At 46.9% G+C, this 27,389-nt stretch overlaps 1 protein-coding gene across 3 annotated transcripts; it reads left to right on the top strand.

Annotated features, from left to right (window-relative positions):
* Positions 1–235: 235 nt before the first annotated feature.
* CYB5A (cytochrome b5 type A) lies at positions 236–27,389 on the top strand. Of its 3 annotated transcripts, none has more exons than XM_074339841.2 (5): positions 236–552; positions 19,571–19,699; positions 21,536–21,565; positions 25,222–25,309; positions 27,012–27,389. In XM_074339841.2, the coding sequence occupies exons 1-5, from the start codon at positions 424–426 to the stop codon at positions 27,029–27,031; spliced, it is 396 nt and encodes a 131-aa protein (XP_074195942.1). In that variant the 5' UTR covers positions 236–423; the 3' UTR covers positions 27,032–27,389. The 3 variants fall into 3 exon arrangements, with proteins under 3 accessions (XP_074195942.1, XP_019570936.1, XP_088654177.1); XM_019715377.3 differs by having other exon boundaries at positions 305–552; positions 25,275–25,309; XM_088798051.1 differs by lacking the exon at positions 236–552 and adding an exon at positions 9,069–9,146 and having other exon boundaries at positions 25,275–25,309.

Here is a 27,389-nt window from a genome sequence, read left to right as displayed (position 1 = left end):
TGTGAACCCTCCTTTGAGAGCCACGCCGCCTTGCCCACCCTGTCACCCAGGTCACACTCATCACCCCACCGCCCCGCCTTCTGCGCAGGCGCAAGGGAAGCCCCGCCTCTCCCCGCCCCCCGCCCATTCCAACAGCCGTGATCGTTGGAGGGCAACTTCTGTAACCAATCAACAGCTGCTCTGCTGGGGGGCGCCCAGGGCCGGTGGAGCGCGTCGGTCGAGGGCGGGCCACTTGAGTGACACGGATTCTGGCCAATCATCAGAGGCCGTGCGCTGGCCGTCCCCTGAGTGGCGTCGGTTGCCCGGCCCCCGGCGCGGGGCCGAACCGCGGGGACTGTCCCGGGCCTGGCTGGTTGAGACGCGCGCTGTGCTCCTTCTGGCTCGGCTGGTGTCTGCAGGGCCTGAGGGTCGCCGCGTTCCGAAATGGCCGAGCAGTTGGACAAGACCGTCAAGTACTACACCCTGGAAGAGATACAGAAGCATAACCATAGCAAGAGCACCTGGCTGATCCTGCATCACAAGGTGTACGATTTGACCAAATTTTTGGAGGAGGTGAGTTAGTGAGGCGCGACGCCATCCTGGGTGTGGAGGTTCCCAGCCTGCCGTTCGCTGCGCCGCAGGGATGAGGTGCGCGGCTGTGTGTGCGCCCCTGACTCTGCTCACGCAGCTCTGCACCCCTGGGAGCGGTCCCCGCGCCCGCACACCTGTGTGTGCGTCCCCGAGCCTGCGTCTCTCTGTGCGCACCTACCTCTGCATATCCGGGGTCAGTCCCCGCTCTGCGCCCCCGGAGTCTGCGCTCGTGCGTGCGCACCTGGGAGCGCGCCCCGCTCCGGCGCGCCTGCGCCTCCGGAGTCTGCACACCTGTGCGCGCCCACCTGGGAGCGACCCGCGGCTCCTAGGCCAGCACTACTGCGGGGCGAGCCATTGTAGGGCAGGCGCTAGCTTTGGAGCCTCTGCGGGAGCCTGTGGGAGAGCACCGCCCCGCACTTAGTAGGAAGCGAAATCGCGGCAGGAACTGCTTCCTTAGCAGTGGGCGCAGCTACGCCGAAGGATTTGGGAAGATCCTTTTATCCTTGAGTATTCATAGCTGGAGTCTCCACCTGGGACAGGGTCGTGCCACTTCTGTTATTCCAGGAGTGGGTTCCTAATAGGAGCAGTTTGGAGACTACCCACTTCGGGAGCTGTGGGATCCCACAAGAGGGGACCCTGAGTTGGATCAGAGGTCAGAGTGTGTGGGCCGCACCCGCTCTCTCTGCACGCATAGGCCCACTCCACCATCCACGCCTACACCCACCCACTTTCACCTAGAAGGCGCTCTGTCATTGTTAACGCATCGCCTGAGGACTTTGCGACGAGGTACAGTACCGGCCCCGTGGGACTGCCGGGCTGGGTGTGTGGCTGGCTTGGCTGAAGAAGGAAGGGAGAGGGGCAGAGTAGGAGAAGCACAGTGGGACTTGATCCTTCCTTAAGCAGCTTTGGAAGTTGTAAAATAACTTTGCTGAACTTGAAAACATTCCTTTGATAAGATTCTTTGCGGTAGGTAAGAATGTTTGCAGTAAATTCTCAGGGGCTTTTCTTGGCTGCCTCTGGATTTGTTTTATCACGGTGGGGGAGTCTGAGTCATAAATCTTGATGAACACTTACCTTCCTTCATCCCCCCAGACAATAAAGGAGAATGTTTCCTGATGGGAATTCTTTACATAGTTTGAGGGGATAGCTAAGACAGAGGCCTGGTCTTAGCTGAATCAGGGGACATCCAGGAACTTTTGTTTTGCACAGAATTTTTTTAAAAATTGTTTTTAAAAAGGTTGGGGTTGAAGTTTATTAGAAACATGTTTAACTATGAACTTGCCATTCTGTGGAGCGCTGGAACATAAAATAGGGTCCCAGTTTAGTTAGGAGTGGTTTCTGGGTGGGCATCAATCAGAACTGCCCCGTCCCTTCTGCTGAACTAGAGTTTATTTGGCATTAGAGTTTTTTGAACTAACAACCTTAAGTATAACATCAGGTGTAATCGACACCAAATGTCTACTTTGCAATGGTTGCCCACCCTCATGGTATAAGTAATTTTGAATTTTTAACATTCAGTGCTACTTTGTTTGTGTCTATTAAAAAGAATAGTGTTTATACACGAATAATGGGCTATTTTATATTATGAAGCATTTATCATTTTTTTCTTTTTGTTGGATTCTGTCCTGTGCGTTGTGTTGTACTGGACTCCCAGGCCTCCCCCATCAGATGTTAGTAGCACCCCCTCCCCCACTTGGGACAACCAAAACTGTGTCCAGTTATTGCCAAATGTCCCCTTGGGGACACAAATGGTTCCTAGTCAGGAATCCTTGCCCTAAAATATGTTTTGCATAACTTCTAAGGGTAAATTTCTCGGAAGGAGATAATTAGAGAAGATTATTAAACCTGACTATAAACCATTTATATTTCATTTTTATGAGCCTCCCTGGGACTTGAGTTTGGGTCCCTGCTGCTCTCTGCTCTTCATGCCCTTCCTTCTGATCAGTGGATGCAGTATCTACTGAGCTTTTGTAGCCTCTGTCTCCCCCAGGAGACCAGAACCCGAGAAGCCGTTTCCATTCCAGGAAGCAGGAATAACAGAAAACAATGCTGTGGGCAGGACTGGTGACACAGAAAGCTGTGTTCAGCTGTCAGGAGTGGCCCCAGACGGTGATGGGAGAGTCCAGCGGGCTCTAATAGACGGGACATCAAGTCAGCTTGGGCAAGAGGGGAAAGGACCAGCGGCTCACAGACCGGAAATGGAATAAGGTTGAAGTGGAAGGTGGCCGACACAATGGGAGTGGACCGCCCCCCCGGCCAAGGACGATGGCGTGCAGGGGGAGGAGGCTTGCCAGCCTGTGGTAGCTGGTCACGGACGGTGCCAGCTTTCCCAGGACACCCTGATTCTACTTCTCAGGATATGTTTTCCATTTGCCGGCTTCACTATTTGTTCTCACTTTCTGTGACCATCTCTGCCTAATGCGTGGGCTTCCCAGCATGGCCACGCTGTAGGATCCCTGCCCCTGGCATCCTGCGTTTTACACTTCCACATACCTTGTCCTTCAGAGATGTGCAGGCTGCTCTGCCAGGTGTTTTACTTCTTCCTGGTCCCTCCTGTTCCATTACCTTATGAGGCCAGCGCTGTGTATCTCATCCCTATTTTTGAAATGGAGAAAGGAGCCCAGAAGATCTGTTTCTCTTCCCCTCTCACTGCGCTTTGCCCCCTTTCTTTTGTTATTTAAAAGCCCCAGAAATTCATGAAGCCTTTGCATGTTAACTAAAGAATTTTCTGTTTTCCCTAATTTACCTAAATGTGAATTTTTTTTGGGGGGCAAGGGTTTGGAATCAATCTAAAGTGAACTTTTAGCCATGGGCTAGATGTTCTTATACTGTCAATTTACCCATCCATGTGGCAACACAATTTTTCATGGCTTCTTTTAGAATAGCAAAGATTTATATGCATGTTTGCATTCATGTTGAGAGAATGTATCAGGGTCCTGGTCTGCTGCCAACACACTCTGTGCCTCAGGTGCCTTATTTAAAGTAAAATGGGAAGATGATAATAGTGCCAGGGTTGTTATAAGAATTAAACAAAATAATGCTGGTTAAACATGTCACACGGTAGTGGGCATGAGGGCCATGCAGTAAATGCAAACTGCCACACCAGCACGGTCAGGGGAGGCTGGTGACCTTCTTTCTGTAGTATCGTATGTAGCTGAGTGCTAATACGAGATTTTAGGGAAAGGTGCAAATCTGGCAGGTGATGTTGAAAGAAGAGAATATTATAAAAATTGTATCCTCCCAGTGAAGAACCCAGGTGAAGTTTCTAAGTTGTACAGTGAACTGTCTCCTGACATAATGGCGTTATGAAGCTATTTGACTGTTCAAGAGGATGGTGGAAACCTGAGAGTAGCACTTGGCAAGCTAAGAAGTGGCAGGTGTTGGGTTACTACCTGATACCAACCTGTAAGATTATGAGCTTCGTTGCCTACGTATTGTGCGCGAGGTTTTCTCTATGTCCGTCCTGAGTTCTAGATTTTGAATTTGTAGGTGTGAAGTGGAGTCTTGTCATATCTGGTTGTATTATTAGCAGGGTTAATGATTATTGAACTTTGAGGGACCGTTATCTGAAATGAAAAAGTAGGCATTTGGGGCCAGGAAGAGAAATGGTTTGCTTTTCTCTTTCTGTGATTTGGGCAGCAGCATTTATTTTGCTTTGAGAAGAGCTGTGGAGGGAGAGAAGAAAGCACATAATTGACAGTTACATTAACTTGCTTTCACGTCAGTAGATGTTTAATTTGTGAAATAGGTGTCTTCTTGGAGAATGTGATGAGCAGAAGGCTTTGTGGCAAGTTGTGCTGTCCTTTCCATCATGACGCTCTGGGCCTGATTCCTGGATGCACTTCAGCACCCTTCCGCCTCGCGGAGCTGTCGGCTCCCGACTCGCTTTCGCATTTGGAGTCTTAGGCGGTGTTCTTTAGAGCAGCTTTCGTGGTAGGGACTTACTTTTTGTTATTTTCCATTGAACGTGCTGCCGGCTTTGCAGAGACCAATGGTTCCTCCGTGAACCTGGGATCTGGAAATAGAGAGTATGAGTGCTTGAAACTCAGTGTCCTTAATTCTGAAAGACACAGAAGACCGTGTATCATTCCCCTTGATAGGGCTGCCATATTTAGGGCTAAAATCCTCAGTGCCCTGGCTTTTTTTCAAGGAAGGTTGATTATATTCTGAATCTCATATTACTAAAAGGCTATAGTTGCAAATATGTATTTGATGAATGTAAAATGGGAATATAATTATTATTTAACCTATGCGGTTTGGTAAATAAAACTAGAAAGTATGAAAGCCATAGGAGGAAAATGAAAGGGATCCTTGGTGGTAACAGTGGCTCAGGCATCGTGGGTGAACAGGTAGCAGAGCCTCCTCTTCTCGCGAGGCCCTTGGGAGCCTGCAGGTGGCCTGTGGGCAGGGCCGCATTTGTACATTGCTGCATAATTGTTTCGTAATTTTTTGATACTTTTGAGAAGAGGTGTTAAGAACGCTTGTAAGGCTACTTTGTTGTTTTTTTTACTGTTTCAAAACAAACACTTGAGATTGTTAACTTTCATTTTTTTATTTATCTTTAAGGTGGATGGAAATTCTAAATAAGGAAGGGAGGACAGATTATGCAGGTCAACTTGGTTGGTAAATCAAGGAATAAATAATGCTCATTTCTACTTAATGCAGGTATCTATTATTCCAAAAGTTCTCCAAAACCACAGAAGACAACCAATAAGTACCTTTTAATGTAATGGAATCTGAACTAGACATCCGTGGGAAAGTATTGGCCTGCTCAGCCTTTTGGTAAATGCCTTGAGGTTAGTGAGAGCTGGCCTCTCAGGGAAGATGGCAGGAAGTCACTTTCTTACACCCGTAGCATTGTGTCTCATGTCGGCCATGAGCACGTCATGTGCAGAGTGAGGATGTTGGACCTACACTGGGGCCGGGGTGGAGGGTGGCAGCAGTGACCACCTCTGGATCCACTCCAGGGTTTCTTGAGCCCGGCCCGCAGCGGGTGGCAGCCTGTGGCTATGTTTGTAGTGAAGGCCTTGGGCATCGGGTCTGTATCAGTGGCAGAGCTGACTCAAAACCTGGCCAGGACACAAAATATATCCAGCCTGCTTTCCCCTCTTTCCGTCTGCTTTACAAAGTGTCCACTAAATGTCATTCATACTCCCCGTGAGCTAACAGTACAGTGATAGCCACGGACCCTTACTGAACATTGATTGAGTTTCTGTACGTGCTATGTAGTGTGCCAAATACTTTACACGTATTTGTACTATTGCTTTTTTTCTCGTAGTCCTCAAAACAATCCTCTCAGGTCCATAGTGGTGGGATTCTCCTTTTTAAAGGTAAGACACATGTGGCTTAGTAACTGTGGTTCAGTAATTTGCTGAAGTGGTGCGGCTGGTAAGGGGTAAAGCCAGGATTTAAATCCAGGACATGGGGCTCCCCAGTCCATGTTCTGCTGACTCTGTGCCTCGAGCCCGAGACCCCAGAAGCTCTGAAGACAACTAGTATAGCTTTAAAAGAAAAAGCTGTCCCATTAGTACCTGGCTGCTATCATTCGCTTTGAGATTCCCCCCTCCTCCCATGCCCGGAATTCTCTGTAGGAACCAGAGAAGGGAAGGTGTGAATGGAAAGATTTGAACAGAAAGAAAACCCTTGGAAGGTGAAAGGACAAACATGTGCCTTTCTCTCTATCTGTTGTCGTTTTACGGTGCTGCCTCACCCCAGTTTTTCTTAGGGGAGTTTTTAAGGAAAGAGTGACCTGGCAGAGTCCTCAATGACTCCGTTCGTAACTCAGGGGGCAACTGGACGGGCTTAAGAATCAGTGTCGTGTGGTTTAAGAAGGAGATTGTTTGCATTCGTCTTAGACGTGTGTGAGGAGGTTAAATGTGGTTTTCAGAAGACTTCTTCAATAACTGGCTTGGGACGGATTGTTCTGAAGGAAACCCGATGAGGTTTCTGCCTGATGAAACCGGCCATGGGTTCAGCTAATGCCCTGCCCACCCCTGGCTGATTGTGTGTCCTCGTCCTCTGTGGGTGACACCCTCTCTTTCCTTGTCTGCCAGCATCCCCGTTCCACTTAAATTTCGCCTTCTGCAGACCCCCGTCGATGTCTCTTTCCCCCAGGTTCCTTATGCTGTCATCTGTCCTCACGCTCCTTTCCTATTGCACTTGTCGCATGGCTGGGTGGCAGTGGTTGTTAGACCATGTCCTCTGTCCTGTACTCTTCAGAGCACATGTCCTGTCAGTCTTCAGGATTTCACTGCTTCCATCCAACTGACGGTTGGTTTTCAGTCTGAGTAATGTGTATTATTATTACATAAAAATGTAATTTCTACAAGAGAATCAAAAAGCTTCATCTCGTGGAAAAAGATTGTCGTTTCCCTAATTAGTTCCTTTCAGTGGATTCCCATTGCTTTTAGAGTAAAATCCCCCCTCACTGTCCGGGTGTAGTGAGCTCTGTGGGATCTGGCCCCAGCCTCCCTCCCCCACCTGCACTGGTCACACTGGCTCTGGCCCCTCACGCCGGTCACTGGGGCCCCCTCTGTTTCTCAAACTAGTCAGGCTTGTTTCTGCCTTCAAACCTTTGTGTGAGTTTCCTCTTTGCCTGGTGGTGCCCATTCCCGTGGTCAGCACCCTCTCAGGTCACGGCTCAGTGTCTTTTCCCAGAAAGAGGAATTTTCTGTCCTGTCATCCTGTTTCACCTCTGCAGCCCCTGCTTCAGTCATCCTCTTTCTTGTTTGCCTGCTGTCCATCCCCCCCCTGCTCCGTGCCTGGACACAGTAAGCTCAGTGGGTGAGGAGGGCCCCCCGGGGGAACCCAGATGCACACTCACCCCTCCCACTGTCTCAGGTCTTTGTTCCCCCCTTTCCCACACCAATGGCACATACTTGTATTATTATGATGTGGTTTCTTCTCCGCCCGTAGACGTTTGCCTGGAGTTCTGTCCCAGACGATTTACACTGAGAAGCTAGTAGGGCTTTGTTATGACAGTTGGGGTTGTAACAGCCACAGAGCATGGGACGAAGAAGGACGTTGAGCAAGGTTCCCATGAAGTAAGGAGGAGGAACGGGCCGAGGTAAAGGTGAGGAAGGACCCGTGCGTGCCGTTCCCACCCGTCCTGTGGAAAGCCTCACTCCGGGAGCTGTCACGTGCACTCGTTTGGTGTGTGTTTGGTCTGTGGCACTTCCCTGCATACAGGGTCGCACAATGCAGAAGCCTTCTGTCACCCCAGAGGAGCGCCTCCTGACCCCACCCCACCCTGCTCCCGTCACCTCTTACCTGTCCTTCACCTCTGTAATCTTATCATTTTGAGAATGTCACATAAATGGAGTCACACTATGTGCCGTCTTCTGAGATTGTCCTCTCACACTTAGCGTAATGCCCTTGAGACCCGTTCAGGCTGCTGTGTTCCTTCTCACAGCTGAGTCTTCTTCCAGTCTCACCCCTGACCCCCTGAGGCACATCTGGGGAGTTTCCAGTTTGGGGCTATTGAGCATTGATGGGAATCATGCAGTGGGAGGGGGTCGTGGGCGAGGAGGGGCTTGTGCACATGGAGGAGCCAGCAGTGGGTGGCAGAGAATGTCTCCGAGTACCTACGTCTCCAGTTACCTCGCTTTTTCCCACCGAGGAGACGAGTGTAGGAGTGGTAACGTGAACGGCATTGGTCAGGGCGTACTGACCAAATGCAAAATTACCTTTTCGTCTTACAGTTTGGACCAAGCGTTTATTGTCTCAACTCTAAACATAACTGAGAATTTGCTTCGCTTTTTCCAAGGAGAGAAAATCGTAACGGCTTTCTGCAGGGTGATTGCCAGCTCAAACTCCCAGCTGCAGTACTTGTGTGTTCTCATCCGAATGACCTCTAAGGATTATCTCCTGCAGAAAATGTTCATGGTCCTTAGGATTTCTTGTTTCTGTTGACTCTTGTCATTTGGTTCTGTGGCTTAGAAGAGTCAGGCCAGATGATTTAATCTTTAGAAATCACTTGAAGATGAAAGCTGGGGTGTCAAGAAGGGGGTCTCTTGGGGTTTGGGTCTGGATTTCGCCTTCAGCAATTTAAAGAGGTCAGATACTGTGCCAGGTCTGCACAAGGTTCTTTGTGGCAGGATGATACGGAGGTGGGGAGGAAAGCTTGAATGCCGCCTCTGTGCCGGGCATTCTCTAATTATATCATTCACTCTCCTCTGCAGTTGAGACGGCAGAGGTATTTGATGAGAGGAAATCAAAGTTCAGAAAGCTCAGTACCTTCCTGGGTCACTCTGCTAAGACGTGGCCAAACTGGACCTTGAATTCCGGTTCTTGCACTTCCGGGCACAGTGCTGCCTGGACATAGAAGCTATGCCACCTGGAGAGCAATCCATAAGTTCTGGAATACTTGTAGAGCATGGCATGGGAACCTGAGCCATGTAAGAAGGTAGCTAGCGGAACCCGTGAGGTGGTCAGGCAGTATCACAAAGGCGGAGGGGCTTGCAGTGAGTGTGGGCCAACTCCGTGAGTCGAGAGGGGCCTGGTTTAACATTTCGATGTGTAGCTGGGAGGTGATATATGCTTACTTCTCTTTCATTGGCCCCTGCAATCCGTTCACAGTAAGTGAAACCGTGCGTTTTGGTATCTGTGACCCTGCTTATTTACAGTGCCTGCGGCTCCTCCCGGGTGCCACTGTTTCTGCCTCCAGGCCTTTGTGCTGTCCTTTCCTTTGCTTAGAATGTCCAGCTTGCTTGCCTGGCGAACAACTGCCGCATCTTTCCCACCCGAGCCGCCCCTCCTTAACCCCTTCTCTGCCACCTTCCTTTGTTGTGCTGGCCCCTGTACCTGGAGCTGCGGTGTTCAGTGTTACTCATCTGCATGTCACTTTGCTCCCTACGCTGTCACCCCTGAGGCCGGGCCCGGCCTGCCCCATCCTGGTGACAACAGCAGAGCCGGGCATAGCCCTTAGCAGTATTGGAGTGGGCGGGTGGGGCTCACAAGCTCGCTGGGCCAATGATGGATAGGCCTTGTTGCAATTTCATCCTATGATCTTCAGAGTGAAACCCGGAGAGCAGTTCAGACGACACTCATCAGCCTGGTCCCCAGCTTTGGGGATTCAGTGAGACAGCTCTGTACAGCCGCAAACAGTGCAGGCGCAGGGGCGGCTGCTCCAGGAGTCCACAGTGGGGTCACACAGCACAGAAGTGGGAGGCGCCCAACCAGCCCCAGGCCCCCTCCGAAAAGCAGCATCTGGAGATGACGGGAAACATTGGCCGGCTGTCTTTGTTCTAAACCTTGCGTAAATCGTGTGCTCGCCGAGGTCTTTGAGTTGTTCCCAGTTTTGGCTTAACTATTGCAGATAATCTCCTCACATACCTTTTTTTTGCCTAGTCATTGTTTATGGACAATCTGTTTACTCCACCCTTTTTGGACTGAGATCGTATTTAAAACTCCAGGACTGGTGGACTTTGGGTCCATATAGCATTACATTTAAGTGGAAAGTGTTATTTGTTGTTAGTTTTTGCTTTGTTTACATGAGCACTCGGAGGGACTTTGGTGCATATTGTGACAGTGTACTGCAGTTCTGCACCCCCTTCTGGGTTTTACAGGGTCAACCTTGTTGCCAGGGAGAGCCCTGAGATAGCGGGGTGTGTGTGTGGGGGGTGTGTGTGTGTGTGTATGTATGTGGTGTGTATGGTGTGTGTGTGTGGTGTGTGTGGTGTGTGTGGTGTGTGTGTGGGGTGTGTGTGTGGGGTGTGTGGTGTGTGTGTAGTGTATGTGGTGTGTGTGTGTGTGTGTGTGTGTGTGTGTGTGTCCTTTAAATATTTCTTGGTTGGTTAGGCCCAGGAAGGCAGGGCAAATGACAGTTTCTTGGGGACTAGAAGATGGAGAGAGATTTTTCTCTAAATTCCCCAAAAGGAAATGTATCAAGAAAAACTTCATTTTTAAGGCATTCTACCTAAAGTCACTTTGTACAGAAACATAAAAATGCTCATTTAATTTGCGTGTTCCAAAAAAGGGGGAGGCTGGACTAAGTCAGAAACTGGGGTTCTGGTCTTATTTCCTTCATGGAAAGTCAGTGTGACTTTGGGCTTAATTTTTCTGAGTCCAGTTTTAATTTAGTCCCATCCAAATTTAAGGATGTCGGGTCTCTGAAGGTTCTTTTAAACTCTGAACTTCTGGGATTTTAACCTTCAGCCCACGCTGTGGAGTCGCGCTCTCCAGCTGAGTTTATGCTGTGGATGCCAGGCCCACAGATGCGGGGGAGGATGGCAGAACTTTCAGGAAGGGTTTATTAGGAAGGCTGCAGCCCGTGCCGGGTGGAAGGGAGCGAGGGTGGTGATGGAGCCGCGGTGCTGCCCACGTTGGTCAGGTGGCCGCAGCCCTGCCGCCGGGCTCTGCCTGCCTGCACTGGGCACCTGTCTGCTCTAACGGTGCCCAGCTCGTGCCGCATCTGGTCCTGCCCGTCTGCTCTGCAGGACGTCCTTATTGTCTGCCACTTCACACGGGCTCTCACGGCCCCACATCATTTGGTCCCTGGTAACCATCCCGCCTGGATTAGGGTTCTCCAGAGAAGCAGCACCAATAGGACACACACTCGATACACAGAGTGGAAGAGATTTATTCTGAGGAAGGCCGAGTCCCAAGGTGTGCCTTCTCCACACTGACGCAGGAAAGCTGCTGGTGTAATTCAGTTCCAGTCTGCAGGCCCGAGAACCAGGGCAACGAGTGGTATAAATCCCCGTTTAGGGGCAGGAGAAGATGAGCTGACAAGTCTCAGCCCCGTCATCGAGGCAGGACAAGGGGCCGATTCCGCCTTCCTCTGCCTGCTGCTCTTTGCAAGCCCGCCGTGGGTTGGATGAGGCCCACACATGTGGGGGTGGGGGTCTCTGCTTTACGAAACCCACCAATTGTGTGCTCGGTTCATCGGAAGCCACCCTCCCGGACACACGCAGATACAGTGCTAGTCTGGGCATCCCAGGGCCCAGGCAGACAGACACACAGAACGAGGGCTCACAACCATGCGTATTGCGCTTTATTCTAACGCATTGTAGTCTGTAAGCCCCCACTCGTGCTCACACTCCTCTTGAGTGTGTTTGTTCACCTTTATCTGCTGTTTCTCCGGTTTCTGACCTAGTGGGGCCGAGGTCCCTTTTTAAAGATATTTACTCACATGCCCAATTATTAAACATGCTAAATGAAGATGGTCCATTCATGTTTCTCTGAGTGTTTAATATATGTGAAGACCTTGGCGCTGTCAGTGAAAGATGAGGTGGCAATCCATCCGGGCCTGTCCCGTTTGTTAGCATTGTCCAAAGGACTATCTCCATTGTTTAACTCATTGTGGGTATTTTGTGTCCAGCGAAGAAAAATTTACCAAGTTTGTAATACTCTCTGCCTTTTTTAAGCTTTTTTTTTTTTTTGAAGACACGGGGTGTACCTTTTATATCATTGAACGCCACCTAGGCTCAGTGAGTGCCGTTAATTGGAATGACCAGTCACTGGGGGAGAGGCAACCTCACTGTCCCCGCCTGTCAGGCTTTGGGCACGTTGAGGTATGTCCGTGAGGGCCCGAGGTCTTCCTCCTCAGTGGCCTGTCCTTCGATGGAAGGAGCGATCCTTTCTTTGAATTCATTGATACTCATTTAACACTTTGTTTTCTGCCTTTTTAGTAGTTCTCTCATGTTCGTATGTATTTGGAAGACCCTTGACTTCAAAAAATCCTCAAATTCACAAGTACGACTACAACTTTATTTTTCACATTAAATCAAGTGTAACTGAAAAAACCTAAGAGACCACTTTAGACCTCTAGTGCTTGTAAAAGGAGGACTAAAGCCGTAAAACTATTACTTTTGTTAGATTAATATAAAGGAAAATTAGCGGTGTCATGCAAGGCTTTGTTGCACTGTCATTGTACAGACAAGGCCTTGGTATCCTTACCCTGTTTTAATGCCTCAGGGCGGGCAAAGAGCTAGAGCAGGGGAGACTGGAGCCTAACAGCTGCCACATCACCGCAGCGCAGGGTCGTTTGGTCCTCGGCCACCCTCAGCCTTTGTCCACCTCTCCCTGGACGAGTCGGTGGATGAGTCGGCGTTTGCTCCCAGGACAGTAGGTTCTGGCCCTGACTGTCCTCTGTGAGCCTCCTCACCTTGTTGGGAGCTGGGCTTCCTGACGCCCCTGCTGCCTGTGTTGTCACACCACACTTCTCAGCATGCCAAGCTCACCTCTGCTTACACCCACAGGGTGTGCATGTGTGTATTTGTGTGTGTGTGCACGTGAGTGTGCACATATATGATAATTATACTTTCACTGCAAATGAAATGCCTTTTCCGTTTTCACCTAGGTTGTCTCTCTCTCTTGAGAAAGTTTTGTGCTGTCCATGGCTACGCTCGGTAGCTAAGTGATTCCTTGTCTCCTGCCTCTCAGGGAAAGTGACTCACACTCATGCTTCAGTGCGGCTGCGTGTCACTGCACTCCGAGTTTAGGGCCTGCTGGGTAATGCCTGAGTCGTCAGAACTCTGAGGCATGTCAGTGAAGGCCAAAGGTTGTTTCTGTGTTTTTTCTTTATCCTCACGTTCATTGCTTGCTTCTGCAGGATCAGATCGCCTTATTTTTCATGTCCTTTTGTGTGTCCCACACACTGTCTTGCACATAGGACACAATACACGTTTTGATTAAATGGATTAGATAGCAATTAAATGTGAAATGATATGGTCTCTGAATGGTGAGCATGATTACTGCTCAGGACAAGGAGAGGGGGATGAAGTGCAGTAACGGGAGTGAGAAGGTCGTCAGCAGCCGCTTCACGGGTTCTCTGTAGTAGTTTCAGAACCAGCGTGTGGTGGCCTGTGCTGACCTCATATTGTTGTCAAAAATTACTTACAGGTGTTTCTTTGTATCTACCACGTGCCAGGCGTTGAACTGGGTACTGGAGCAACAGTGATACGCAAGACAGACACCATCTCTATCCTCGTGCCTCTTAGTGACATCGCTGCACATGTGACTTGAGGTAGTAATAAGTGCCCGTGAAGGAGGGCACAACAGGAAGGGGTACTGACCAGGGTGTGGAGGTGCAGGGCAGGCTCTTTTAGACGAGAAATCAGCGAAGGGCTCCGAAAAGCTGACATTGTTCAGGGTGTACTCGCTGAGGGGTCGGATGAAGTTGCACAAAGGACTGGGAGGAGAGTGGTCCAAGCAGCGGCAACTGAGGGTTCTGAGTTGGGGAACGAGTTTGGCGAGTTTGAGGGCCTGTGGGAAGACAGGCTCGAGCTGAGTGAGCGATGACTCACGTGGGGCCTTCAGTGGGGCCCTTGTAGGAAATGGGAAGGCGTCGGATGTTTGCCAGGGGAGGGGGAACCCGTCATCTTGGGGGTGTCACTGAAGCATATCTGTTTTATTTTTCTACCTTTTGCCTCCCGTCACCTCCACTGCTACCAACCATCCCGGGCTAAACTAACGTAAACGCTTTTCTGGATTATTGTCATCTAATAAAAGTCCTCGTGGCAGGACGATGCCGGGAGTTGACTATGGGACGGAACAAGAGGAAGTGGCGGGCCAGTCAGGAGATGGTTGCAGCTGTCCGTGGAGGAGAGGTTGGGAGCTTGGTCTGAGGTGGAAGTGGGGAGAGGGGTCGATTTGGAGTATGTTTTGATGGTAGCCGATTGGATTTGCTGATGGATTAGAGTGGAAAGGAAAGAGGAATAAAGTTTGACTTCCAGTTTGTGGCCATAGCAGCTGGGGCATGCACGGTGGTGACCTTTTTGGAGAATGGAGACTGGGAGGGCATTATTTTGTACTTGTTTTTGGTTACTTATATTACATTTGGGATGTGCATTAGACATTGTGTGAGCGTGTCAGGTAGTTTGTTGCATGTAGGAAGTGTCGGGCTCAGGGGACGTCAGCAGGGTCATTCATTATTCGACTGCAGTCATTGGAAAACAGGCCGTCTTGTGGTTTGGAGACTGTGCTAGACCACCGGGAGAGCCAGTGCAGATAGAAAGTGGACAGCGCCAAGGGCGGGGCACCGAGAGTGACAGGAGATTGGAAAGGAGTGGCCAGCAGATTGCAGGGAAAGCAGGACAGCCTGTTGTCCTGGAAGCCACGGGAAGAAAGCGTTCAAGGAGGAGAGATCCACTGTGCCAACCAACGCGCTGAGAGCGCGTGTGCCGCGAGCAGCGGGCAGTTAGATGATTCCAGGACCTGGTAGCCAGCGCTACTGTTTATGCCACCCAATTAACCATGTCTTGCTGCAGGTGTCCTCAGGAGTACCCGGGTAGGGGGTGCTGGTTAATGTCTTCTGTGTATGAAGTGTGCCAGTCTTCTGTCTTTCAAATGTAGTTCCCATTTATTTTCCTCGAAAGAACCCGTAAAATAGAGACGCCACGAGCAAGAGCTGTCTCCACTTATTTTATTGGTGCTCCCTGGTTTGTACCCACGGAGCATCTGCTGGCCGAGCAAGGTGTGTTCGGGGACCTTATGGAGATTCCGCAGAGGCCGACCCGGGGAATGATTGGCTCAGCAGATGCGTGGGCACATGAGCATGTGCAGGCGCTCCAGCAAGCCATCTGCCCCCATGCCTGGTCTCCTTCCAGGGTCCTGCCCCCAGCTTCTGGCACCATCGTCCCTTCAGGTGTACAAGCTGCTCGCCTCACGTCTAACATCCTTACTCGAAAAAAGGCTGCCATGCGTCTGTCCCTCACGCATCTGCCCCCTTCATCTCCTCGCCTGCTGCCGTTCTCTTCCCTAGATTGGCTTATTGCAATGGCCTTAGCAGAGTCTTCTCGAAACCTCTTCTGCCCGGATAGCTGCTGTCCACTCTGAAGACCGAGTGATATTTTTAAACTAAATCTGATTTTGTCACCTTCGTGCTTTGATCCTCTCAGTGGCTTCACACTGGTCACAGGATAAAGATCAAAATTGCCGACGAGGCCTTGAGCCGTGAGTGGCCTGCCCTCTCCAGCTTGTCCTTTCTCCCTGTTCCTGAACTCCCACGCGCCGACTCTGTCTGTGGGACCTTCAGACACCCCATCTGAGCTCCTGGCTGATCGCCTCTCGCTCTGTATCTCAGCTCAGTGAAGCCACCCCTGACTCCTCAGCGATGTGCTCGTCATGGCCCTGTGCTGTCACTCCAGAACGCTGTTTCCCGCTGAGTTGTACAGTCACATCACAGAGAATTCCTGCTGGGTCCCTACGAGACTGCGAGGAGCCCTGCCCTTTGCTCACTGTGGAGCCTGGCACATGGCAGCATGCGGTGTGTGTTTGTCCAGTAAACTGGCTTTGGCTCATACTAATGCAAATGGAAAACAACGTCTTCCTCGGGGAAATGGGAGCCTTTATGGAAGAAGGACGACGGCTCCAGTGGAAATGCTCGTTTTCCCGTCGTTCAGTTTACTGTCACCCCTGCCATTCCCTCCGGTCTCTCTGGGCTCTGCAGCAGCTGCCAGCACCTGTGGCATGAGTGACATGCTAGGAGTGGTGTGCATGTCAGGACACATTTCTGATCCACACTCCACCACGTTTGGCTCAGAGTCTTTCAGAGAATTTTGCTTCTGTCGTAACCTCTAATCTGGCTTGCGTGTGACTAAGCATTTTGATCTCTTCCTAAAATCTTTCAGAAAATCCTCAGATAATTTCGCTTACCTGTTATTCAATATTTTTACTTTTTCTTTCTTTTTTTTTTTTTTTGAGAAGTTTTATAAAAATGTATTTAAACCAAACAAAGGATACACCTGGCTATTGCTTTCCTTTTTCAAAGCCTTGCCTTTGGACCACCCCAAATTCTGTAGCCTGCCCCACAGACAGCAGTATATTCTCTGAGAGTTTCTGCCCCATTTCCACCAGTGTCCCCAGTTTTTCTCTGTCACTTATGAGTGCTGACAGGTAAGGAAGTATGTTTCCATTGGTCTTCAGATGCGATATGTGCTTATTGAAACTGCAGCACAAATTTGCTAGCAAGTGGGAGAAAAGTGATAAGATAATTGTCAAGTTTCAAACCATCGTGATTTAGACTGATGTAATTGGCAGTGTATCTCTCTCTGTCCATCTCTCCCCTCACAGCATAAATATATTTCGAGGACAGTACCAGGTATTGCAATAAGCCAATCCCATATCTTTTATTGTCTTATCAAAACTTGCGTTATTTTGTTCTCAAAGAGTCAACTTTTAAGCTTTGTGTTTCTTACTAATTATTTAAACAACCCTTAGGGTAGGGCAAAAGTATCTTAGTATCAATTCATTTATTCTGTACTCCATTTCTTTCTTAAATAGTGGTCAGTGAAACCAGTGGAACCCAGAATGTTTCTGTCTCTGTCTCTGTCTCTGTCTCTGTCTCTGTCTCTGTCTCTGTGTCTCTCTCTCTCTCTGTCTCTCTCTGTCTCTCTCTCTCTCTCTCTCGTTCTTTTTTCCCGTTAGAACACTGCCTCACAAATGGCTTAGGCAGAGTCTAAATCATAGGTAGGTAGGTATTTCTTTCTCCATTTTAGCACTTTAAGGCTCAAATTCTATATTTCTGAAACTTGCCTAGTTTTACGATTCTTTATAAAAGGCCAGTCTATGTTTTCAACCCCACTGGAAATGTTCTCTTGAAGGTATGCGTAGGCTGTAACTGGAAAATAATGATGTCCTCTGTCTGGGACATTTGTCTGTACTCACATGTCCTTAACAGGAACCTAAAGTTAAGGCGCTCACGAGTTAAGCCACCCACACAGAAGACACAACAGTCTGTGAATTTGCATAATTTGTGAGTGTTCAGCTAGCCCTTTTATTACTTCTCAGTTCATGCCCAAAACAGACTGTTCCAGATCAGCAAACCACGTGCTCATTGCCACAGCCTTGCCGATGTATCAGGAAGGTTTTCGTTGGCTTTGGGGGTGAGCCTGTCACCTGCCTGTACCTCCAGGGGCCTTCCCAGGCTTATTTAAATGGACTTCAAATATCCTGAATACCCCAATAGATGACATTGAAATAAGTTTGGAAATGCTTACACAGTGTAACATTACATAGCCACTTAAAAAGCCATATTGAGGAATAATACGTGTGGAAATATTTAATAAAACTGCTGGATATTATTTATTGGTCATATGTGATATGCCAGATATATATATATATATATATATATATATATATACACGAGGTCAGACAATTAAGTTCATGAACTTGTTGCACTGACGTTGCTAACCTTTTTTTGATATCAGTGGGATTATTCATTATGAATTTGTACCAACTGGACAAACAGTTAACCAAGTTTACTATTTGTGCTGAAAAGGCTGCGTGAAAAATTTAGATGACCTGAAACTTTTCACCAACAATTCATGGCTCTTGCATCACGACAATGCACCAGCTCACATGGCACTGTTCGTGAGGGAGTTTTTAGCCAGTGAACAAATAACTGTATTGGAACACCCTCCCTACTCACCTGATCTGGCTCCCAATGACTTCTTTCTTTACCCAAAGATAAAGGAAATATTGAAAGGAAGACATTTTGATGACATTCAGGACATCAAGGGTAATACGATGACAGCTCTGATGGCCATTCCAGAAAAGAGTTCCAAAATTGCTTTGAAGGGTGGACTAGGTGCTGGCGTAAGTGCATAGCTTCCCAAGGGGAGTACTTCGAAGGAGACCGTGGTGATATTCACCAATAAGGTATGTAACACTTTTTCTAGGATGAGTTCGTAAACTTAATTGTCAGACCTCGTATATATGTCAACACATATAGTCCTCCAAATCTATGGGAGGTAAGTGCCATGATTTTCCCCAGTTCATATAGTAGTAACCACTAGGCATACTGTCTCTGTGCCATGTATTGTAACTGCTTTGTATCTAACAAAACAGTTGTTTTTTTTTAAACCATTCATACATATGCATATGTATACCCAGGTTTCTCTGGATGGCAGGATTATGGGTGATTTTTATTTTCTTTTTGTGCTTTCCCATTTTCCTATATATAATCTAGATGAATAACTTTTACAAATAGTAGAGGAAAAAAATCAGTAAATTTATTTAGCATAAGATATGTTTAAATAAAGGAGGAGGGGAAACAGGTGTCGAAACAGAATCATTGCCTACCGTTCTAAAACGTTACGTACTTTTACACTTTCCATTATTGGGCGAAATTAAGAAGAGACAACAGTCAATTGTGCAAGAAAGAATTGTTTTATTCAGTTATTGGACACTTACAAGCGATTTGCTCAAAGACAGCGTGAATTTTACTCTGAAGCTCAATTTAAGAAAGTCTTTTTGGCCGTAAAAGTATTTAGGATGCTATAACCAAGCGCTTTTTAAAATGGACTGAGAACGCCATCTCTTGCCTGAGAATTTCTAGACTTTTTCACCTCTGTCTGTGACTGGGCCCCATTTGTCAGTCTCCCCTCCCTGCATCGTGACCATCCTTAGTTTTACCAATTAAAGCAGCTAAGGCAGCATTAAAATGCTTTGATTATACAAAGGCTCTTTCCACCCCCTGCTTTGTATAGAATTGAACTCTTTCCTCCTGGCCTCTGTTGTTCCCTATCAGTGATATAGTCCCTCCTATGGCACCACCTGCTTGTCTTTTCTTCCGACTAGAAGGTAAGTTTTGCAAGAGGCAAAAGTAGTCCGTACCCTGCCCATACTTGGGAGGTACAAAGAATGCTTTTCAAAGATGAATTATCATATAAGGTGTAATGGTGTAAGTCCATACTTAGACCCAATAAGTCAAAGACATGAAACTCAAGAAAAAATAGACTGGATAAAGATTAAGAAGAGCAATTTTGAGAGCTTTATGGAAAAGCAAAGAGTGCACTCCCGAAGGGTTGAAAATATCTGCCTAATCCTCCTAAGGCCATATCCGCAGCCTGGAGAAACAAACACCTTCCACTTTTGGAGAAGGGTCTTTGACTACAAAGGAGTATGTTGTTTTCATCCACATGTGGATGAGTTACACTCACACCTTGTCACCGGTGACTTCTGGAGTAACCTTTTTGGTTCAATAAACTGACCACTGCCTTTATCTCATTTGCTTGGAAAAAATGTTTTTGTTTTTAAATATGTGTCTTTTGAACAGCATCCTGGTGGGGAGGAAGTCTTGAGGGAACAAGCTGGAGGTGATGCTACGGAGAACTTCGAGGATGTGGGACACTCTTCTGATGCCAGAGAATTGTCCAAAACGTACATCATTGGGGAGGTGCATCCAGTAAGTACCTTTTTGGAGGCTTTTGCTTATTTCTCTTTAAGGCTGTGGGTTGACCGTACTCATATTTGTAGACTTGCAAATTTAAAAAGGAGTAAAGCAAAAATAATTCCTCCTGCTTTTAGATCACCATTTTGGTCATAAATAGATCGCCCAGAAATGTCTTTGCATTTGCCTGGTTGTGTTTTTCACTGGCATTTAAAGCCAGATTCCTCTAACCCCGAGGCCATGTCCCGGGGATCGTGTGATGCTGAAATGTCATGGTGTAGCAAATTTAAAAGGTGGGGGGTATAAACCCAGCATAATTTTATTTTTTATTTTTGACCAAAATATTTTTCTTAAGAAGTTCCTTTTCACTTTCATTAGTTTGAGAATATTTTATTCTAAAAAATGATTTTAATTTAAAAACATAATCAGCTCTGTTAAGTGAATAAACTCTCCCTTCTGTAAAACCCACACATGGTCCTTGCTCTTCTTACTTCCCCCCAGACCTTCGAGAATGTCAGCATTGGTGCCAGGCCATGGTGACTTTGGGCAAATACTGACCTAATTTAGCTTTTGTATGGGCTGTAATGTGAATTTAGGCCCATCTGTGGCATTTTTAAATGACCACATAAAACTTCACTGAAGTTATCAGGAAAATAGCTGAAAACTTGGAAAGAAGTAGCATCCCAGTCAGAATGGGGGGCCCCCTCATTGTGTGTGTAGCTGTTCTCTCTGCCTCTAGAGAGGGCCTGGGCCTCTCCCCAGAGACATGCTCCCTCTCTGCTCTCCTAGCTCGGGATTATTGCCACGACCAGTAGCCAGCTGGGAGGGGTTGAGAGGTGCTGCTAGAAGCGGGCTCTCTAAAAAGAAAAAAACAGAGGCTAATAGCCTCAACCCAAGTGAGCACACTGAGAAGCAAGAACCCACACGAAGCGCTCTGGGGAGTATGATCGATGCTTCCTGTAATGGCTGTGAATGAAGGAAAGGTTGACGGAGGCTCTCCAGGGAAGAAAGCCTGAAGGTGGGAGACCCATTTTAGGGCAATTTCCATTGAGTGGAGAGGTTTTGTTTTTATTTTTATTTTGTTTTGTAGTAGGAGATGGTACTTTGAAAAACTAAGTTTCATTTATCTGGAGAGTTTATTCGCTCATATATATTCACCTTCATCTTCCTACTTCCCCAAAATGAAGTAGTTTTACGGTAATCTGAGAGGCTTCCCCTTAAAACGTACCATCTTATCCTCATTCTTTCCATTCTACAGCTTATGAGGGTAGAGCGGGTGGCTCCTTAGGGCATGATGGCAGCATTTTTGTGTCACCTGCGTACTGGCCTCACTGTGGTCAGCCTTTAACACACTTTAGTTAGGACTGCCTTGGCTGGAAGTTTAAGTAGATTATGACCCTACAATTGGGAGATTGTAGGAATTCACTGAGTGTCACACAAATAACACACACGTACATGCACACACATACCTACCCACGTACACACATACATACATATTTCAAAGGGAATTTGAGGATAGAAGGGAAGAACATGACTGGGTCTCAGCTGCTCCCTGAAATAAAGATCAGAATCCGAGTTTCATAAATATATATACATATCAACACATAAATATGATTATCATGGATGTTATTCGACACATTGGAACTCTGGATGAGAAACCTCTCAGCACTTAATCTGTTATTAATCTTTGCAGTCAAGTCGCACGGATCAAACTTTGTGTTTAACAACCTAGATAGATGAACCTAAAATGCTAATTACTGAACAGTAACGTGGTTTTAGAAAATCTCAGTGAAAGCGAGCACTTCCATAGGTGTGTTTTCATTCCACAATGTGCCTTATTTTTTATTACAGGATGACAGATCAAAGATAACCAAGCCTGCGGTAAGTGTGACCACGTCAAGTGTCTGAGTGGCCATAGTTATCATCACTGTCTTTAGTACCTGCAAACTGGACGGCAGAGGTGTTTTACTGACCTGACTGGGGCTAGCACAGGTGTTCTGGGTTAGATGAATGTGTAGCCTTTTGGCTTAGGAAAACTTCATTTGTATATGCCAGTCATTTTGTTTCATTAGGGTAGTTGTGTGTCCTCTAGGTAAGACTCCCAACACTTACAATAATTTTTTCATCATAATTGCCGGTGGATACCTTTGGAAGAGCTACTTTTTATAACTGGCACTGTGCTTCTGATCTGAAAGATTTCACACACACCCTATTTGCAGAGAACTTAAAATCTGCTTGAGCAGAGGTCTTAATACTTAAACGTTTGAGGACACCTCCCGTGTCTTCCTCATATCCACATCTCTGGGACATAGTAGATGTTCCACAAATATTTATTGGGTGAATTTAATGTTATTTAACTTAATGACAAAATCGAGTGATTGGTCCAGCAGAGCATGAGGTCCGCGTTTACCCAGATAGTGCAGGCCAGGTGTGTGTGATGCTGTCTGCACAGACCAGCTTCCTTTGTATTTTCGCCTTTCTCTGTTCAAGGAAGGCTCATGTTCAGTGGTGGTGTTCTCAGTGCTTCTGGAAGAGAAAACATGGACTTCAGACTCTGAGTTGCCTCTGTAACAGTTGCTTAGAATCCTTGCTGTTAGTTCATAGGACTTGAGCACCTTCCCAAGGCTAGTTTTTGGAGGGCTGAAATTCTGTGATGCATGAAATTTTTGCTGCTTCTCCGAAGTCTGTCAGGGACAAAGTGTATTTTTTCCTGTTATGTGGTCAGTGGTTAATAATCTTGCTGCAAATCATTCAGATGCTAGAAACAAGGATTTGGTTCATTACATGAACTTAGATCTAATGTAGGTCTGACCATGTCCCAAACCAAGATGCCTGCAAGCAGAAAGCTCCCAGCAGGGCCACGGTCTCCTACCATCGGTGCTTTATGTTTGAGACGCTCTTTTCTCCTTTATTTGGTTTTAGCACATCTGTGACTTTGCATCCATTAGAGCAGAACTGGAGGAACGTAGAATGAGAATCTGCCCTTTTTCTTAGAGGCCGTAAGCAAATACAGTAAAAGAAAGTACAGGACCAGTTTTCTAGATTTCTCTTTCTTGTGCTTCTGGTTGAACAGAAGAGTGTCCTTAGATATCTGTTTTGTTGTCTGTGTCTGTATAACTATCTGTCTATTTCCAGACTGATGAAATGTATGCTATGGTCCAAATTTTTGCAACGTTGCCTACTTAAAATATCTATTTGAATTGAGAAATACGATGCACCAAAGATTATTAGCTTGAACCTGCCCAAAGGAAAGCATGATATTAAGTTGCCAAAATGAGATATTTGTAGACATAGAAATGACGCATTTTTAGTTAAACAGATCCGTATCTACCAAATTTGCTTACATAGAAGATTTTAGTAATGGCAGCTCCTTTTTTTGGTCATAGGTTTCAAAGCTTTGCTGTAGGTATGACTATTTGGTTCTCACGATAGCCCGTGGGACCCAGGGAAAGTGAAGACAATGACACGCAGACCTTGTTCCAAGTGTTGACCTTGTTCAAGGTCACACACTGCAGCACCATGGCCAGCACCCATTTCAGGCTTGGCAGTTGCAGTGTTTCAGGCTTATGTAGGCTCTAGACTTCTCATGACATCACTCTGTCAGTGGTATTTTCAGGTAAGTCCTCTGATTAAGGAATGGGCTAAGTTAGGTGAACTTATATGTGAGATGACTTTGATTTGCAAAAGCTCAATGGGCTTTGCATACTTTTGCGTAGAGCTTACCATGCACTGATTTAGTTGTTAACCTACTTGAAATTGAACCCCTCAAGGTCATGGAGTGGACAGATGGCAGAGCCTGTAATAAAAACCGTAGTCTTTCCTCCCTGTCCACTGTTGACATGTTGGTTAGTTACCAAAAGCCAACTCAGGCCCTTTAGGGCCCTGGACAGGAAAGGCCATTTCCTTTTTCATCAGAGTGCTAAGTGGTCATTCCAACTTGCTTTAACTCTGCAGCGTCCCTGGGTCAAAGCCTAACAGGTACTAAGCCATCAAAAATGTACATGATCTTTTAAGTTCAGCCCTTTAGAAGATCGCTGTTGCTGCTCGTGGTGATGACACCCCAGCAGTGTGGAAGCGTTAGCCCTCAGGCCACGTGGGGGAGGAGTGGCCCTGCAGAGCTGTCAGCATGCTCGTAAAACGCATGTGCATGTGCTCCGTGCTTGTATAACGAAATAACGAATGCATGTGGGCCTGCTATTTACTATTTCAGGCTTAACTTTCGAGCGTGACAGTGGTATCTTACCATCAGTGAACGGTTGTGCTTCAGTTTCAGAACTGGTTATGTCTTTCTTCTAATAGCTGAATAACATTTTTGCATATTCCAGTTGTCTCTAAGAGTCCTTGTTAATTTTATTAATAATACTCAAAAGTTAAACCATCGTCTTGCAGTAGTTGTACCTTTTGTAGTCTCTGAGAGTTAGCATTGCTTACAAAGATAATACATGTGAAGCTTGCCTTTTAAATGCCGTCTTTTTCTCTCCCTCTCCTTCCCCCCCAATGTGTCAGGAATCTTAATGGCCGTGTTCCCAGGTTGGTGGGTCTCAGAACTGCCCCGCTTGCTCTGCCCTCTCTCTCTCTCTCTGGAGCTTTCCGGCGCCTTGCTGTGTGGAGCCTTGCCTCACCTCACCTCACCCGCCGCTGGTTTTGCTAACAGTTCCTTGTCCTGTGCTTTGGGAAACTGCAGACACAAAACTGACTCCGCTGCCTTATTTATGGCTGCCTTCCTTTGAAGCACTAACCCTTTTGCTGGTGTGGAATTTCAAAGTATGATTCTTAACACATTTCCAAGCCTGGAAACGTTTGTATTTCACAAGGCCTCAGTTATTCAGCTGCTTGGAGAAGTGTGCCTTTCTCCAGAGCCATTGTTAATTCACTTTCCTGGCACTGAGGGGAACAAGTTCTCTCAGAAGCTGCTGGGAGGTCAGACAGGCTGTGAGAGACCCCAGCGCACAGGGTGGCCTTATTTGGAGGTTCCTTGGCAGGTGACAACGTGAAGTCAGTCCGCAAGGCCTCGTGATTCTTTCTAGAACTGCCTTGTCAGAGTTTAAAGAAGTCCAGGAAAGGTCGTCCAGAGAATTATTTAAATGGCAGTTCTTAATTTTTTCTTTTTGGTTGACGTATCTTTTAATATAGTTTGAGTAGGTTTTTACTTCATATGAGATTTGAGTGAAATAACTGATGTGTTCATTGAACATTTCATTCATGCTTTTGAAGAATTAAACTGTTCTTCCTAAAAGTAATGATGGGTTGTGTGGATGTGTAACTCACATCTGTTCCTATTTTCGATGTTAAAGTATGTAGATGTCTATTGCGTGCAGGGTATTTTCTGTTGTCTATTAGTTTTTAACGTTTTCTTTCTAATTATCTAGGTCATGTTCATAAGTAATTTAAATATAGATCATTCTTAAATTTTTTTCTTCTGAAAAACTGGTGAAATTAGGCATCTTAGTGAAAAGAAATTTATGAGGTAGTTTTCCCTTTCAATGTTTTTTTGGAAAATGCATTGAATAACCTATTGTGATCTTATTTCACAACAGGTTTTCCATCAGTTGTTCCCTTTCCCTGACTTCGCTTTTTCCTTGTGTTTCAGGAAACTCTTATTACTACCGTTGACTCTAATTCCAGGTATGTGGAAGTTTCCTTTTAAAGTCCTACTGTGCGCAGAAGGCGCGTGGACACAGAGTTGGCTTAGGGGCCTCTCCCTGATCTGAGCGCCTCTGACTGAATGGGGGCTCCCACTGAGCCCCCTCTGAGTGGACAGCCAGGGGTCATCTCCGCTTGGCGGCCAGGCCGCTCAGGGCCCTCCCCCCTAAACTGTCAGGCAGCTCCGACTGTGGACACTCCAGAATGACCCCAAATGTCAGCGTCCAGCTGCACCTACCCTAAGGAACAGATGGAACAAATCGAGTCTCCTTTCTCCCCGGCCGGTCCGATGGCCTGCACGACCTTTTCATCCCTAGGCAAACACTGTGTTTCCCTCCTCATCTCCTACATGGTCAGTTTCTTAGTTGTAGTGATTATGTCTCCCCAGGCATGGCTCAGTTTCCCTTTGGCCCCAAAATTGAGCCCAGCAATCCCAATGTGGCATGAATCGCTTGTTCCGGGGACTGGGTTTCATTAGTTAGTTTAAGGTCGTATGAACCTTGTTGGCAGGTCTACCACACTGCCTTTTGTAATTGCCAACATATATGCATATATATATTTTGGACCCAATCTGAAAACCACACATTTACGCTGATTTTATTTCACCCTGTGGAATTTAACTGCCCCGTCAACGGGTGCTCTGGCATGTCCTCTGCCTACAAGCACTTCTCCTTGTTTTTCACTGTCATGTCAGTTTCCTTTCAAAATGGAAACTGAAGCCCCACCAAGATGAAAATTGACTTGTGCTTCTTTTACAATTTAAACCTTTATATTGCACTTGCTCTTTGAATGGGTTGAGGCGTGTTGAGGATTAAAGGATGGAAAGTTGATGACAGAAAATGGGTGTGTACATAGGTGTTGTCTGGCTTTATTCAGAGTCAAAAACCTGTACATTTCTGTTTTATGAGAAACTATAAGTTCAGATCTAAATTGAAGATCTGCCTGGCTCTGTCCTTGGTCTGACCCATCACCTGTCATTGATAGGAGATCACACACTCTGCACCTCAGGCCTGAGCAGTTTGTCCGTGAGGGGCTTTGTGGCTTTACACCCATGGGCCATAGCCACGGTGTTTGAGCTGTTTTACTGCACACGTTTTCAAAGCAGAATCATAGACTGTCAGGCTGTGGTGCTGGGAGCAGCCCTAGTCATCTTGTGGTTCAAAGCCCTCACCTTCCCAGCTCAGGGGCCGGGATTCGCCCTGGGCTGTAGAGAGCCTATAGCTCTCCCCAGATGAGCACCTTGGTGTTCTGGTTCTCAGCTTAGTGCTGTTCTAAATTCTTAATGAATGTATGGAACTAGAATAAAACCTGTAAGGAGTATTCCCTTTGGTGAGCTTGTGCTATGCAACCCACAGTCGACGTCCTTTAGATAAGTCCTCGGAAGCGTCTTTCGGGCGAGTGGTTCATAGCTCTTTGTATGAGCTTATAGGACTAGATTTAAGTGGGAGTGGGCAGGGGTGGGGGGCATTAGCTTTCTTATAAGGCTGGAAGGAGAGAACAATTAATCGCCAGTATACCAGCTTGCGTGCATCATTTTTAGCAACTCAGAGTTGCCTTTTCATCTAAAGAGGTTAGAGAGGTAATAAAAACATGCCATGGTGATTTTCATGGTAATTGGAAGGAGCAGAGGTTCTGAGTCCCCTGCATCGAACACCATGCAAGCATCATTGCTGTTCCTTTCCAGCTGGTGGACCAACTGGGTGATCCCTGCCATCTCAGCACTGGCCGTGGCCGTGATGTATCATCTCTACACATCAGAAGACTAAGTACATCCTTAGAGGCCAATGACAGAAAAGACTGCTTTGGATCAGCAGGAAAGCAGCCAATGTTAACTGCTTCAACTGACAGAAACCTTGCCCCGAAAAGTAATTTTAACACACCTCTTTCCCTTTGCTCCTATGTTGGAAACAAAACAAACCAAAAAAGAACTGTTCTGTTCTCTCTGCTCTTGACCTTCTGCGGTGTGCCTTTCGGTTCATCAACTTTATTTCGATGTTCCATGACTATGTAATTTACTTATTGTAGGCATGAGCTTTTAAAAATATATCTGGCTTTTAAAATA

The sequence above is a fragment of the Rhinolophus sinicus genome, chromosome 4 (assembly GCF_057876585.1).
Source record: "Rhinolophus sinicus isolate RSI-liver-muscle chromosome 4, RSI-T2T, whole genome shotgun sequence".
Classification (NCBI taxonomy): Eukaryota; Metazoa; Chordata; class Mammalia; order Chiroptera; family Rhinolophidae; genus Rhinolophus; species Rhinolophus sinicus.
Note: the sequence above shows the minus strand (reverse complement) of the source record. Positions and strands in the feature narration are given on the sequence as shown.